This window comes from Apteryx mantelli, chromosome 1 (assembly GCF_036417845.1).
Source record: "Apteryx mantelli isolate bAptMan1 chromosome 1, bAptMan1.hap1, whole genome shotgun sequence".
NCBI lineage: Eukaryota > Metazoa > Chordata > Aves > Apterygiformes > Apterygidae > Apteryx > Apteryx mantelli.
In genome coordinates, this window is record NC_089978.1 from 152,761,859 (window position 1) to 152,777,331 (window position 15,473).

Here is a 15,473-nt window from a genome sequence, read left to right on the forward strand (position 1 = left end):
TAGCACCACTCTTGAGTTAAGCACAACGAAGCTGGAGAAAATGAAGCACATTTTGTCAGTTTTAGCTTATGATGGACTTCATGCCACATTTTCCTGGGGACTGTGACAAAGATGAGGACATAATACACTCAGCTACCTAAATTTCTCTTGTTGTCAGTCTTGTTGCCAGATGGAGCTTACAGCTCCATCATTTTAGGGAACCCTTCAGACAGAAAAAAGTGATTTAGGCACAATATCAAAATGAGACACAGCAGCTTAATCAAAGGCTGGTTTGGGCTTTAATACTCTGGAAACGGCAGCCAATTCTGACTTTGGCAGAGATTTCGCAATTACTTAATCTTGCCATTCATATCTGGGAAACATTAACGTCACTTAGCATCTCATCTCTTTGTCTGGAGAAACTGGTTGGTTAGAGAGGAGAGGATGGTGACAGTGCCACAGTGACGTTCACCCCGATGACGCTGAAATCCTTTTGCACTTTTCCAGGGTTCCTGGGGACAACCTCCATCTGAAAACTTGGTTTCTTCATTTTTATATCTTGCATGATAGAAGGACACAAGTTCTGGCCAAGCAGAGACCTGAGCGAGCAGTCACTGAACTGGTACTGAGCGTAATTCAGCGTGAATATACTGCTGGAGGCAAATGTTTTTGTTGTATTAGCTCTTTTCACAAGTTCATTCCTCTTATTCTTCCCTGCAGATCCTATGGTTCTATTTTTTAAAATGTTGTTTATTTTCCTGAAGGTATTTAATTAAACTAGCAGTTTAAGGGTTAGTACTATTTTTGGCACACAGGGCAGACTCAGATTTTAAGCAGATTTATTCTTTTTATGGCTTATCCTTTCAGGATGGGCAGGACCCAACCTGAGGTTGGTGTCTGATCCTTAGTTGAGAAGACTCTATTAATACTCTACTATTCTAGTCACAAGGAAAATTTCTCATATATTCTCACTTTTAATTGTGCAGTAGCTGGGGGTTTAGTTTGGAAATTACAGAATCATAGAAAATTGGGCTGAGAGGGACCTTATAAGATGGTATCTTCCTTTGTCCTGAGGCAGCTCATATATCCTAAACCTCTTCTAACAAAGGTTCATCTAACTTAATTTGAAAACCTCTAATGATGGAGATTCCACAGTCTCTTTAGGCAATCTGTTTCAGTCCTTTGCTATCTGGAGGACAGGTGCTTACCCTCAGCTGATTTTGATTAATTCTTTGTTGTGCAGCTAAACTTGAAAAGGAGACTGAACACAGGAATATGAGAGACAGAAAGTAGAAGGGACATCCACATCATGTCCAGTTCCCTACTGTTAGAGGCAACCATGTCAGATAAAGCCTTTCCTGCATATGTACCAAGCTCAATATTCAAACTAGTTGGGCTTCTTCCCTTAAATGCTCAAATGAAATTCTGCCTGAGAAGCTCACCTTCCTCATAGTTAAGAATCTTCCTGTAAAGTAGAACTATGAAATCAGAAGAGCATTACAAAGCCTGTGAGATGGATTCCTGGGACTATAACGTGCAGACAGTATTTTACAAAGTGTCAAAAGATGTGCTTGCTAAGAGACATAGCAAAATCTCAAATGTGAAAGGTAGATCCCTCCTGAAAATTACAATCCCTTCTGAAACAGATGATGATACTTCTAATTCCCCAAGATTGTGTCCAAGATCTCACAGAAAAATCCATCCTTCACAGGACAGCAAGAGATGCTCCTAATCTTCATGAGAACTATATCTGAGAAAGAAGAGTGATACTGGGCTCAGGATACAAGACAAAACTGTGACTCTTCTAAAAGAATTCCTAGAAAGCATGAAAGAAGGAAGACGGACTGGGTGGAAGGAAATCAGAACAAAGAAAACACGAAAAACTGAGACTGAATTCAGTGGAATGGGAGAAGAAAGTTTTTCAGCTGGAGCTCTTAACTTCTGTGATCCCCTAAATGTTTAACATGAAGGACAAGAATAACTGTCAGACATGGTGGTTCTCATCTTTACTAATACTGTAACTGACATTTCAGTCTGTATCTGCCAAACCCAATGTATCAAGGCATCTGTGAAGATATGAAATGGCATGAGGTACCTGTGTTTAGGTATCTGAACTCCACTCCTTATGACACACCACTGAATTTACACTCCAAAGAATAGAGCCTCACATAATTTTAAACTATGTGAGGTCAGAATTTTTGTCCTCATCCTCCACCAGCTGTCTCAAATCAGTTGGAAGAGCTTGTAGGTTACAATCTTATGCCATGGTAAAACTCTACTAGCAGAATGCCATGGCCTTATGGACAGGACAATATTTACAGGCAGGACCTGCTGGGGTACTGAATATTATCAACGAAGTCTTAAATTCAGAATGGAAGTAATTCAAACCAGCATTGAGCCATAGCCCTCACAGAAGAAACATAATTTTTTTTTCCAAAGGCCGTAACTCAAAATGAGTCATGCTTGATTAACTTCACTTGGGCCAGAAGACTAATCATGGGATGCTATTTGTATTTTATTTTAGGAAAGTAAGAGAGAACATTAGAATAACATTCAGCATGGAAACCACGTTATAGCCATAACATAGTGTAACTACTATAACTTAATAAAAACAAAGAACTATGAACCTTCTCTACTAACAGGCTTTGCTTTTTTCTTTTTTATGTGTCTACTCTCCAGTGAAAAAAGTTATTAAATACATGTGAGACTCCAATCCAGAGAGCAACTGTCCAGCTCAGTTATTGGTGGGGTAACAGATCAGAAAGTTTCACCTCCTCCTTCTCCTCACAGCTGCCCCACACACATGCACACACACACAGAGGCTGGGAAGCTCCACACCTACAGCACCTACCTTGGGTTTGAAGGCGATTAATTTCAGGACCATCTCAACAGTGAAGAGGCCAGTGAAGAGCATGTTGAGGATATTCATGGCTTCCTTGAACATGCAGCTCTGACCGTAGTGCTGAAAAATAGGCATCCCAGCAGCAGTGTGAAGAATGAACGTACCAGCTACGTATGATTCCACAGGGCCCCTACTAATCTCCCTTGATGTCAAGGTTCTCTAAAGAAAACCCCAGCACACCCTATTTTTTCAGTTTATAATCCCTATCCCTTCACACACAAGCATTTCCATACCTCTACTCATTTCTGCCATTTGGCTCTGTATCACTTCTCTTTTTAAAAAAACTTTTTGAGGGGGGGTTACTTGCACTTACCATTCCAATTGAAGACTCATTATAAATTTGCATAATGGTACAAGACAGTCTCCAATTGTGTTATCTCACCCTTCCCCAACACTTAGATTACTTTTTTGTTTGACTGCTACCGCACAGTGGACGGGGGTTTCACTGAGCTGTTCAGAATGATATCAAGCTCTTTCCAAAGTAATTACGTTTAATTCAGGATCCTGCAATGTACATAAGCAGATCAAATCATATCTTTCCAATATGCATTATCTTGCCTTTGTCAACTCTGAATTACATTTGCAATCATGCTGCCCATTCACTTAGCTTTATTAAGATCTAATGAAGTTACTCTTTGTCTTCTCTTGATTAATCAAAATAGTGTCTTCTGCAAATGTTGCCACCTCACTCTTCATTTCCCCTTTTCCAGATCATTATACCTGGGACTGATTGCATTGCCTTAGGTCATCTTCCAGTTCGTATAATAAGGCCCTGTTCTGAGTTGCTTAACTTTGCTAAACTTTAACCACCTGGGCTGAATTTTCCTATTCTGAATTGGCTCAGGATAATTTATTTAATCATTTAAGTAAATAACTTAAATTTAATAATGTGGCTTTTGTGCTTGCTACAGCATATTTGCTGTCCCTTATGAAATCTGACACAAATCTGACCAAGCTATATGCCTTTGAGAAACCTGTACTTTTCTCAGGATGGATATAGACTTCCTAGACTCTTCAAAGATTCTGTCTGTCCTGTCTGTGTATTCACAAACTTCTCACATCTTCTAGCTCCAGCTGCCTTGTGCATACACTGCTATCACAGCAATTGAGCATGCTCCAAAGCTTCAGAGTGAACAAAATAGTCACTCTACATTGTTTCATGATAGCATGGCAGTATATACTTCAGCTGAGAGCAGAGCGCTCCTTCTTGTGCTTGTGCTGCCTCACTCCTTTGTTGATACCTTAGGCAAGACAGAAGAGGAAGCCTTTTCAACAGGTAGGGGAAAGAGCTAGACCAAATGAAGGGAAAGAAATAGAGAGGACAAGAAATCTGGTGAGACGGGACTGGAAGCACTGAGAGAAAATAAGGTGAAACTGAGTGGGAATGGAGACTTAGACTGGTAGCGAGTGACAGGAAACTGGGGCTAGTTTTTATGGGAAACCTGGAGCTGGGCAGACTGGGACCGATCCAGTGGGAAATGTAGCGGTGGGATGCTAAGGTCAAAAGAGAAGCTGATGTAGGAGGGGAAAAAATGGGGCAGGCTGGAGAAGGGCATGGAGAGTAGGACTCAGAGTAAGGGATGAAATAGTGACAGGAACAAAGTGTATTAAACAATGAAATGGAAAGGGAGTGTGGCACAGAGAGACTGGAAAGGAGGTCCATGGAGGGAAAACTGCAACTGGGAGTTTGTGTAGTGAGGAGAAGGACTGGTTGAGGAATGGGGATCTGGGACTGTCTGGGCCACAGACTGAGGAAAGGAGTTCAGAGACAGATTGGACTGACTGGGCAAGGAGAAGGGGTGGAGTTTGGGGAGGATAGTGATGGGCACACTAGTTCTTAAACAGCCAGAGTGTAGAGGAGAATGGGGCTCGAGTGGCTGCAGAAACTGGGACTGGGGAGATGGGCTTAATAGATGGAGTCTAGGACTGACTGAATATGGAAGGGGAGGCGAGAGAGGTCTTGGGCAGAGACAGACTGGAAGGAACAAGACAGAAAAGGACAGGCTTGGGGAAACGTACAGAACAACTTTTGTCTACAAGGGCCTATTTCTTGACTGAAAAGAACTTAAACTTTACTTTTTGCAAGCTGGCCACTAACTAAAGATTATGTCTCCTTCCCTTTTACTGTTGTTACACTCTGCACATGTTAATATACTACTGCTATTTGCTATTCTTGTAGATCCAGCAGCAAATGTTTGATCGCTAGATTCACATTAGATGTTTGGAAAACCTTCTCACATTAAGGAAAATAAGCGCACAAGCGTAGGGGGTAGTAAGGCAACCAGTCGCATCACTAGTGAAGCAAGTTTGGCAAACATCTGTCAGGAAATGCTTTAGGTGGAGCTGATTCTGCCTTGAGGTGATGAGATATAAAACATGGCCTCTGGAGGTACTTTTTAGCCAAGTTTCTATGGGTCTTAATACAGAAAAAAAGAGATGCTAGGGATCACCTGCCTTCTATCTCCATTTTCCTTATTCTTCTTGTTTGCCCACATATTTGGTCTCTGTTTCTTTAATGCAGAAAAGGACAAAATGTAAACTTTAGATCTCAAGTGAATGGCAGCTCATGGCCTATTCCTACTTTTTAGAGAATACAAGTCAGAATTGAAAAGTTACTTGTTCTTACAGTGGCCGCTGAATTGGCCTATAACTGTTGAATTTTTTGTTTGTTTGTTTTTAAACAGGATAAACAGAATTGTTGAAAGTGTCACATATTAGTGGGAAGAGGAGGAGAGGCAGATTCATGATTCTAACTAAATGTCATCCAGAGTGAACATGGTACAACATCTTTTATCATGCCCCTCTCCCTCAGTGCATGGTGTGAAAATGAAAGCTGGCCTCAACCTCTGCTGCTTCTACATTTTCCCCAGCAGGGTCTAATTACTCATCTCCTGTGAGGTTTTCTGCTTGCATACTTACTTGCATGGCCAGGCAGATGGTGTTCAGCAGGATCAGAACGAACATCAGGTACTCAAAATAGGTGGAGTTTACCACATACCAGACTTTGTATTGGTACTGGTTTTTAGGGATGTACCTCCGCAGGGGCCGGGCCTTCAAGGCATATTCTACACACTGGCGCTGTGAAAGAGGCAGGGTAGATTTAAAAATCAAAAACAAAATGCGTGGTTGGTCAGCTGCCTCCAAAAATAAAAAAAAGTAAGTTCAGGTTGTTTACTGAAATGACAAAGCTTGGAAGAAGAATTTATTTTATATCATAATCTGAATGCATCTATTCTAACTATTAGAGACAACATATTCACATTCATCTAATTAATGTCAGTGAACCAAATGATACAGCACACTTTAAAGTAGATGTTGGTCCTTTGTGCAAATCTTAAAGAGAGATTTATTTTTACCTGATTCCTGAAAAATGGCAGTATAGACAGCTTAGTGTTTTAGCTTGTTGGCAGTCCTTACATGTTCCTCTGTGGATGTATTCTCTCTCTTAAAAGTTTATTGTCAATGTATTTCTTATCTTTGGTGGCAACAAGTAGTTGTAAATTACCTGGTTTTTGTCCAGCTCACAGTTCTTGTATTCTTGTTCTCCTTGTTCCTGAAACGTGACGATGACGAAACCAACGAAGATATTCATCATGAAGAAAGCAATGATGATGATGTAGATAATAAAGAAGATGGATATCTCAACCCTGTGATTATAGATGGGTCCCACATCCTCCATGTGGGAATCAATGGACCTATACAGCAACCTGAAAGCAAACAGGAACCCAATGCAGAGAAAATCTGCAACTGTCGTGAGGCTTTACAAGTGATAAGACTCAGATTTGCTATTTTTCTTCTAATTGTATCAGAATGCTTTCACTTGCAGATGTGCAGACTTTCACTGATTTGAGTGTAAGCTTTTGCAAAAGAGAAGGCACAGCTCTTATTAACTTTATACATTTGAACCTGTTCAGAGGTGAAGTGTATACATTGTTGAACAATTAAAAAGTTAGAACAGATACATTCCTTCATTTAACAGAAAACAAAAGAGTCTGGGTTGCTGGGAACTGAGTTCTGTGAGGAAAGGGGATTTCAGTGCTTTTAATACTTATTGACACAGCAGTTGGCATCATCCAGTGACACAGCTCTGGGGCAACCCCATCATATCCTGCACACCCATGTTACACTGACAGAATGGAGTGGTGGAAGTCCTTGGCCCCTGTGGTACAGACAGTATAGCCTGGTGAAATATCCAATGTCTGCCCATACTGCAGAGACAGCACTGGTGCATTTCATACTAGTTTGCTGGCTCCATGGGAAAACTTGCAACATCTAGCAGTACTGTAAGTCAGTATTAGTATCAGCATTAGTACCTACTGTAACAAATATTGCTATCAGTGCCACTACTGGAAATTGTTTCTTAAGACCTAGAGAAGTGCTGTGCACTGTTGACAAATACAGGAACAGCAATTCCTCCAGGCTCTTAGGAATTTACAAAGAAAGTATATAATTCTACAGCGACTGCTGCTACTATCGCTACCTTTAATGCTCTAGACTTTTAAAAATATTCTGCATTTGAATTTCCTCTTTTGAAATGAATGAGGACATTGTCAGCATCGCACCCCAGCCCTTGGGGCCCAAGAAGCACTTACTCTGGCCATCCCTCAAAGGTTGAGACAGTGAAGAGGGCCATCATGGCAGTCAAGACATTGTCAAAGTCAAACTTGCTGTTCTCCCAGCTTCGGGGCTGGATCATCGGCTGGTTGACCTCACCATCCTTGTATGTAATGTAGTACCCCCTGTGGTTCAAGAACAGACCAAAAACATGGGACAATTGCACTTACAGTACCAGGCCCTGAGAGCAGACAGCCAGTAAAAGGGACTGACTGGGAAAGGTCGCACTCACCTGCATTCTGCTGCTGTCTGCTTGGAGCTATCAGTGCAGCTGTACAACTTGCCCTTGAAGAAGAAGAAAGAAGAATGAAGCTTCCTTTCCTGGAAGGACTTTCCTTTCCTGGACCGTGCAAGGGTTAGGGCAGGTCACGTAGCAAGGAAACTGCATTTACTACTTGCTTGACTGACTATGAGTATGTTTACATGCTCTTTTGCACGCAGATGTGAGCAAACGGTTTGAAAGTTGCCTGCATCTGGGTAGTTCAGAACACAGGCTTTCATCTGCCTGCACAGAACTTTTCTGTGTATGTCTCAGTGCATGCCTGCTGAGTGCTGCAGAATACTAGTTGTCAGAAGGGTGATGAAGGGCAAAGAAATAAAAGTAGACCGTAACAAGTGATTAAAGAACCTCCAGTGATCATCTGGCATGGCCCTTCCTCTGTAAGATGGGGGTTAGACAGAGTCTGCAAGTCCAAATCCTTTAGAACAGCCCCATTCACCTCCCTGGCACTGAGGTCATGCCACAAACTATTAGGGAAGGAAGAGGGTGGCCAACCTTACTGTTGGTTTCTTATGATTACAGATGAAATGCAGAAATTATGCATGTGTCTGGTCCAGTTTGGGGGAATTCATAGTAGCAGGAGCTCAGGTAACAATGATAGTGCCACATATGTTTTTTCTTTCATAAGGGAAGACTCCATATCCCCTTCCACAGGCTTCTTCATGCTATTTTTCCCACCCCAGAAGACAGCTCAGTGTGATGGATGAACGAATGAGTCCAATGGTTTTACCTTGAACAACTGAACTCCAATGCAGGCAAACATGAACTGCAGCAAAGTGGTGACAATCACAATGTTTCCGATGGTTCGGATGGCGACAAACACACACTGGACCACATGCTGCAAATGGAAGATAGGAACAAGAGTAACTTGTAGGATTGTCCTGCGTTGCTCTGGCTAGGGGAGAAGCCCACGACTACAACAACAAATAAAAAGATCTGATTTAACTACTACCATTAAGTAATGTCTCAGGAAAGAAAACTGACCCCTTACATTCTTCATTGTACTTTAGAAGCAGGCAAAAAGGGACAGGAAAACACCAGAGCTCAGACCTTTAATACATCCAGCAACACATCCTTACCTAGCTGGGCACCCACCAGCCCACAGAGGGGAATTTAGCTAATAGTGCAAGGGTGGAAGAATTAAAGTAGACTTGTGAGCCCATCTGTAACCCTAGCAAACTGCAACATTTAACCTGAGTGGTGATCCTTAAAACAGCCCTTGAACTGTTGTAAAAGTCCTGGTAGACTGAAAAAACTTGACTTTGTAATTTACAGAGTGCATTGGGACTCTTCTAACCTTTAGGCCTTTGGCTCTGTTGATGGCCCTCAGTGGTCTGAGCACTCGCAGAACACGTAGGATCTTCACCACATTGATAGCACTGGACCTGGAAGAAAGTATCAAAAGGTCAGCTTTGAGAGATACAGTGATATGGCGGCGGGCATGCTGTAAGGGGCAGGTGGATTTCACCCACTCATTCTCATCTGAAATCCTACACAGCCTTAGACTGTATAGGGTACTTACTGAGTCAGCTCTTTGCTACCTGCTATGGCAACTCAGGGCATCGGGTGATTGGGATCAGAACTCAGACCCATCTGCCTCAAAAGCAAATGCTGATTTTACTAACATAGACTCTTTTTAGCTATTTGCAGTTTACAGCTTAGGGCTCACAGGTGATCATGGCTTTGATTTTAGCTATGAGAAAATGTATATTCTTACTGATCGGTACATTACCAAACATTTCATCCTTATATAAGAAACCCTTTAACATGAGTAAATATATGATGCAGACACATTAGCAATGCTAATGGCATATGTACAAAGAAAATATATTTTATCCTTGCAATTTTAAATATGTTTGAAAAATGTGTATGGAGGAGAGCAGTCATTCTAGGCATTTTACAAAAGACTGTGATGGGGGTGAGGAAACCACTCTACGGAGTTTTTTATGTAGGTCTTGCTTCCTGATCTATGCAGGCTCAAGATACATTCGCCCGGTGTTCACCATTCCTGTTGTATTACTGAAGGGAATGGAACACGGGCAGTCTTTCTAAGCAGGGCAAGCTACCAAATACTCTGTAGATACCTAATGGAAACTGTGCCAAGATGTAGTCATCCCATGCAATTTTAAGATAAGGCTCAAAGAAGCACTCTGCTGAAATGTTAATAGAAGAAAGCAAATTCCAGGTGACTCTGGCACTTAAAGGTATACCATCCAGCTGGGTTTGATTCTGCAATGTATTGGCCTCTGATCCAGCAAATCAGTTAAGACTGTACATAACTTTAAGGATGTGGAAACTCCCACTGAATTAATTAGGGTTACCTATGTGTTTAATTTTAAGTTCAGAACAGAACTGTCTGCTACAATAGGGCCACAGCTCTCTGCATCTTTGAGGACTGAAACCTTGACTGAGAATTTCCTCCATGCTGTATGACATCAGGCCCTCCTACTGATTTTGGGAATAAGCTTCTTTTGCTAACATATGAAGAGCCTAGTCAGGTCTGTAAGAACAACACAGCAGGCCAAGATGAGCACTGAGCCATTCTTAAGACCTTGACTGAAAGCCAAATGAACCTGATAAATCCTTCTGCTTGATTTAGTGAGCTCTGGAATATATCATACATGAGCTGCTAATCCATAATGGGAACAACTGGGAGCTGATTTCTTATCAGGTGTGCTGTTATTACTTTGGAAACTCCTTATCCGATGCATAGAGTTCTATATAGTCAAGTAAATTTATAAACTTATTAAGCAAATTATCAGATCAACAGATACCAAGTGGAAGTGACAGAAGTAGGAGCAACTGACACTGCCACCACTGCTCTGAGGATTCTTATACAGCTCTTAAAGTGCTTGATAATATTTCACTGACCAAGACTCTTAGGGAGTAGCAAAATGTTATCATCCTGTTTTCCAGAGAGGAAAGAGAGCTCTGCGAGGAAACAGTTAAGTCTCTTAACTGTCCTGAACTGATACAGTAACTCAGATGTTGGACCAAAGCTGAGTTTCATGATTCACAGTGGACCAAGTTTCTTGTTCTCATTTGCTCTTTCTGGGAGATCTGGGTCACCAGTGTAGTATAGGCCAATTATTATCTCCCCTCACAAGGATGAGTTCTAATGTCTCCTGAATTATCTGGGAAGAATACTTTCAGGCTCACAAGAAAAATCCTGCCCAGATAAGACAATGAGACTGAGGTATCATCTCCCATCCCAGTCCTACTGTCCAGAAAAATCAACCAGTTGAAAATAGCTCACTCACTGGATCCCAAAGGAGATGAGAGAAACGCTGACCACCAGCAGGTCTAAGATGTTGAAATAGTTCCTGCAGAAGGAGCCTTTATGGAGGAAAGCCCCGTAAGCAGTCATCTGCAGGGAGGCACACGAAGACAAAAACACACTTTGCCATTAGCATCTGTTCAGAAACCAAAACTAACTGGTTGTGCTCAGAGTGTACATTTGGGGAGGGGCAGTATTTGTAACATAGCAGACAATTTACCCCCAGATGCCAAAGGAGAAGTTGAAAAAGAAAGAGTGAAGAAGACAGCAGAATAACTGTGAGAGAACTAATTAGGGAAAGCCAATGTTAGGTTCAGTGAGGAAAAGGGTGCTCATATGGTCTCTCTGGTCCTTTTTTCTCTGCACTTCCAGTGCCTAGAATATGTAACACTCAGAATCAGCAAAGCAGCATAATGACTGTTTGCAAAAACTACTCTTTGCAATCATATGCTTTTCCCTTTATCTTCAGTGGCAGAGGACACTCGGGAGTATTGTATTATATAAAGGCTCCTGAATTAAAATACGAAATAAAAGGAACTCTTCTGTGATGTTTTTCACAGCTTAAACCAGCTGCAGTGGACAGTTGAGCTTTCTCCCCTCTGAGCAAGAAAAAACAGAATCCCTCAGGGATTTCATGCTTAGGAGTACAGCTTAAGCAACAGGAGGAATTTCTCTTCTCTTCAGTTTGCTCCTTCTATCCAGCTCAATTGTGTTCAATCAGTTCTCCTTCCCCCATCCAGTTCCCTCCGTCTTTCTTCTACAAAAGAGGTGGTTGCATTTTCCCCTTGATTTTTCTTTGCAAAGCCCAAGGTAAGATTCCTTGAGACAGAGAGGCCTCTTCGTGGAGGTAATCATTATGAGCACCACACACTTGGGGAATGGAAACCAGTGTTTACATTTTTTGCAAGGGACTCTCTGCGCTGCTGGGTGTGCTCTGCTGAAGGGGATGTCACACATCCAGAACTGGATTAAGTGACAATGGAAATGGAAGTGGGTCTCAGTCCCCATGTCAGACTTAAACACTTCTGAACTCAGGAAAGCCAAGGTCCTGACTTTCAATTTTAGGCTGAGCTCTATTTCAGAATATGAATAGATATGTCTGGCATGTCAATATCTCAAAGAGGATGAGGTGATAAGGGTATTTGTACCACCTACCTTAGCCTTGGTGAGTGATCTGATGCAGCTGCTTTGAGCACTCCTCAACCCCACAATTGCTAATCTTACTCCATTACCTGCATTAGGAACACAGGCTTCTAAATTTGGTCCTCTGCATCTCATCTAAGTTAGATGCCTAAAGTAACTGGAAGCAGACATCATGAGACTATTCCTCAATGACCAACTCCAGCCAGACTCTCCCAACTAGAAGTATGAACCAGAAGTTCAAACTGGAATTCTCTGGTTCCTAATAGCTCAGGATGGCATACCTGCTGGTGGTTTCCAGCCATGTCTACCTGTGACAACTTTAGTGAGAGTGGAAGAGCACACGATATATCAGATTGCTTTTTTCACCAAACATCCATGACATCAGGGAACCAACTATCCATCAGTCAGATAGAACTTAGAAGGAGAGGAAGTATAAACTCTGGTCCTGGCTTAGAATTTATACTTAAAGATACATTTGACTGGGGAAGGGGGGGAGGTCCTTGCCATAACAAAGCTGGTAAAGATGCCCTGTAGTGGTTATGTTTTGTATGGCAATCTTGAAAGAAAGGAGACACCATTGAAATCAGGAGGGGAATCTGCTGAGTTTAAGTTCTATACAAACTGTGGTTCTCTCATGCCTGTTGAGAGATTTTGTTATCTTAGGAGAGGCTCTCACAGAGTATACAATCTATGCCTGCCTTCCACCTGGAGCACTGAACAAAGCTCTTAGAATGCTATTTAAAACTAAATCATAATTATCTTCAATGGCATGTTCAAAACACTGCTAAGGTAGTCACCTTGCTAACATCCATCAGACTCCATCATGTCACTGTGAGGCTTGCATGTGCCATCAGCAACACTGACATAGATGAAGCTTGTTTCTCCACTGTCTCGAACATCATATAATCATTTATTCTTTTGCTTATCATTTACACCAACTTTGCTCTTGTGCAAAAGATTGTGCACAAGGCAAGGCATCAGAGAAACAGGCTCTGAGAAACAAGCCCTTGTGAGGCAGAGACCGACAGGATAAGAACAGAATTTCTTAAATGTTTGTAGTCCTTGCACTCCTCTCCCACTTGGCCCTGCAGAAAATTCAGAGGTGTTGTCACATAGTCACTGAAGTTAATGGGGGAATTTTGCCGGTAATATTGGGGAAGCTCAGAAATAGGTACTATGCAGTACACTCCTGTGATGAAAACAGAGCAATACACCAGTCGATTAGGTTAGGTTCTGCTTCCACTGATAGGTGGGTTACAGCTTGCTTCAGTGGGAGCAGAATTGCTACTGTAAATTCAAATAGGTGGGAAGGTGCCTTGATGTAGAAAGCTAAGCCTTAGACTACAGCTTTGGTTTTAAATATTGCTGCTGCTGAGATGCGTGCCTTGTTGATAGACCATTTGGTGCGTGCATGTTCAGATTGACTGTGGAAACGGATGCACACTGGATTGAGCATGACAGCATAATACGTACATCACTTTGGAGAGCATTCTGGCTCTGGTGCTTTAAAGTCATATCAAAAGCACGCCTCTCTACAAAAATACGCAAGGGTCTCCCTGCTTGCCAGCCTCCAGTTTGGATACTGTTATTAGGGACCTAAGCTGCAAGATCAGAGCAACTCTAAGGAGAATGCTGCTGCCTGCCAGCACTTAGAACCATCTTGCTGAGAAAAAGATCAAGCTGCCAAGTGAACCTACCATTTGGAAAGCCAGAACTTTGCTCAATTACTGTTATTTAAATTATTAGTCTAATATTTTGGGAAAATTAGAGTTAAGAACAAGGCTGCCTATTTTTATTTGCTTCCCAGCTGAACGATTCTCCTGCGCATTTCCTTTGGTACAGAGCATATTCCTGGGAAATCTAAAGCCAGGTTTCAACCAGGTGGCTCAGTAATTTTCATTCTCAGCTACAGTCCTTCGAGTTTCAGTGATTTGTACTCTCAGTTCCCTTGCCACACCTAAAAATTGAGTTTCTGCACTGGGCTCCCTGGTAGAACCGTTTCCTATCTCCCATTCAGCGGTGCACACTGTAATCTTATGTAAGTCATTGGCTCCCTCTGGCCCAGTGTCATGACTTGTGCAGAACTGATACCTTCTCTTTGGGTTTTAATATGCAGTGGAGGAAGTGCATGTGCTCAGGGCTCTTTGTACAGCAAACAAAGCCGGTTTTGGAAAGATTGGCCAGGATGGAGAGAGCAAATTTCTAGGGTGTTGGCCTTTTTCTTGGTCCTCTCTTACTTTTCCCAATCCATCCTTTCATTGTGATTCCCCAGAAGAGCATTGTGCTGATATTGGCTGTCTATTACAAGTTTGAATATCAAAATTTCACAGAAGACTTCTTACACAACTACCAAAAGGATAAAATCAAAAGATAAACAATTCTGTGTGTAGATATAATACTGGGGTTTAAGGTGATACAAGAAAAAAAGTGAGAGAGTGAGAGAGAGAGAAAGAGAGAAAGAAAGAGAGAAAGAAAAAAAGGAAGAAGTGTATTGCTCAGATTGGTTACCTTAAGAATAATTTCTAATGTAAAGATACTAGTGAAGACATAGTCTGCATTGCCTAGGATCTGAAAAATAAGCACAATTGGGTTAGTGGTACTGAGCGTGACCCAGGAACAAACAGGCGTGTGTGTTAGCAACAGCTAGCGGCAGAAAACTAGTAAGCTCGTGATCAAGAAATGGTAGAGAAGATGGGCACTTTACCTTCAGAGCAATTTCAATGGTGAAAATGACAGTAAAAACTATATCAAAATAAAAGAGAATCTGTAAAAACAAAAGGGAATAGGAGTGGGGAGGGTATATCAGTGACTGACCGCTGGAATGGGAAATCACAATTCAAAATCAAATACACAAGCCTCTTAACGAAGGGACAAAGAGGAAAATATAGGAAATGGTTTTGTAATGATGTCCTGTTGAATGCAGTGAAAGTCTTGGCACAGGAGACAAGAAGCACATTAAATGATAATCTTTTCTGAGTTACAATCCCATGAGGGTTTTGAAGGCAAAACAAGTTCTTGGTTGTTGTAGGATTTTTTTTATTTTTATTTTTTTATATTTGTATCTGATAAAGAACAGACAATTCAAGGGTTTTCCCAAATAGATTTCCAAACTGAGAATACAAGAACGTCTAGTCTCTCAGTGGAAAACATGCAATTCCTTCTTATTAATTTCAGGCTTGTTCTGTGACTTTTGCAAAGGAAGAAAAACAAACTGCAAATTGATGCACAGGGGCTGCTCTATCTCTTCTTTTTTTTTTCTATCCCAGCTTGCCCTGAAT

General features: G+C 41.6%; 1 protein-coding gene across 1 annotated transcript in view; it reads right to left on the minus strand.

Annotated features, from left to right (window-relative positions):
* Window positions 1-15,473, minus strand: part of CACNA1C (calcium voltage-gated channel subunit alpha1 C) — a 500,936-nt gene that overhangs the window by 74,435 nt on the left and 411,028 nt on the right. Inside the window, exons 21-30 of the mRNA XM_013947219.2 lie at window positions 14,900-14,959; window positions 14,704-14,763; window positions 11,036-11,142; window positions 9,073-9,160; window positions 8,506-8,613; window positions 7,728-7,780; window positions 7,474-7,620; window positions 6,387-6,588; window positions 5,801-5,959; window positions 2,831-2,941 (exon numbers count right to left, since the gene is read on the minus strand). Of these exons, the coding sequence (XP_013802673.1) occupies window positions 2,831-2,941; window positions 5,801-5,959; window positions 6,387-6,588; window positions 7,474-7,620; window positions 7,728-7,780; window positions 8,506-8,613; window positions 9,073-9,160; window positions 11,036-11,142; window positions 14,704-14,763; window positions 14,900-14,959 (1,095 nt within the window). The remainder of the gene's footprint in view (window positions 1-2,830; window positions 2,942-5,800; window positions 5,960-6,386; window positions 6,589-7,473; window positions 7,621-7,727; window positions 7,781-8,505; window positions 8,614-9,072; window positions 9,161-11,035; window positions 11,143-14,703; window positions 14,764-14,899; window positions 14,960-15,473) is intronic.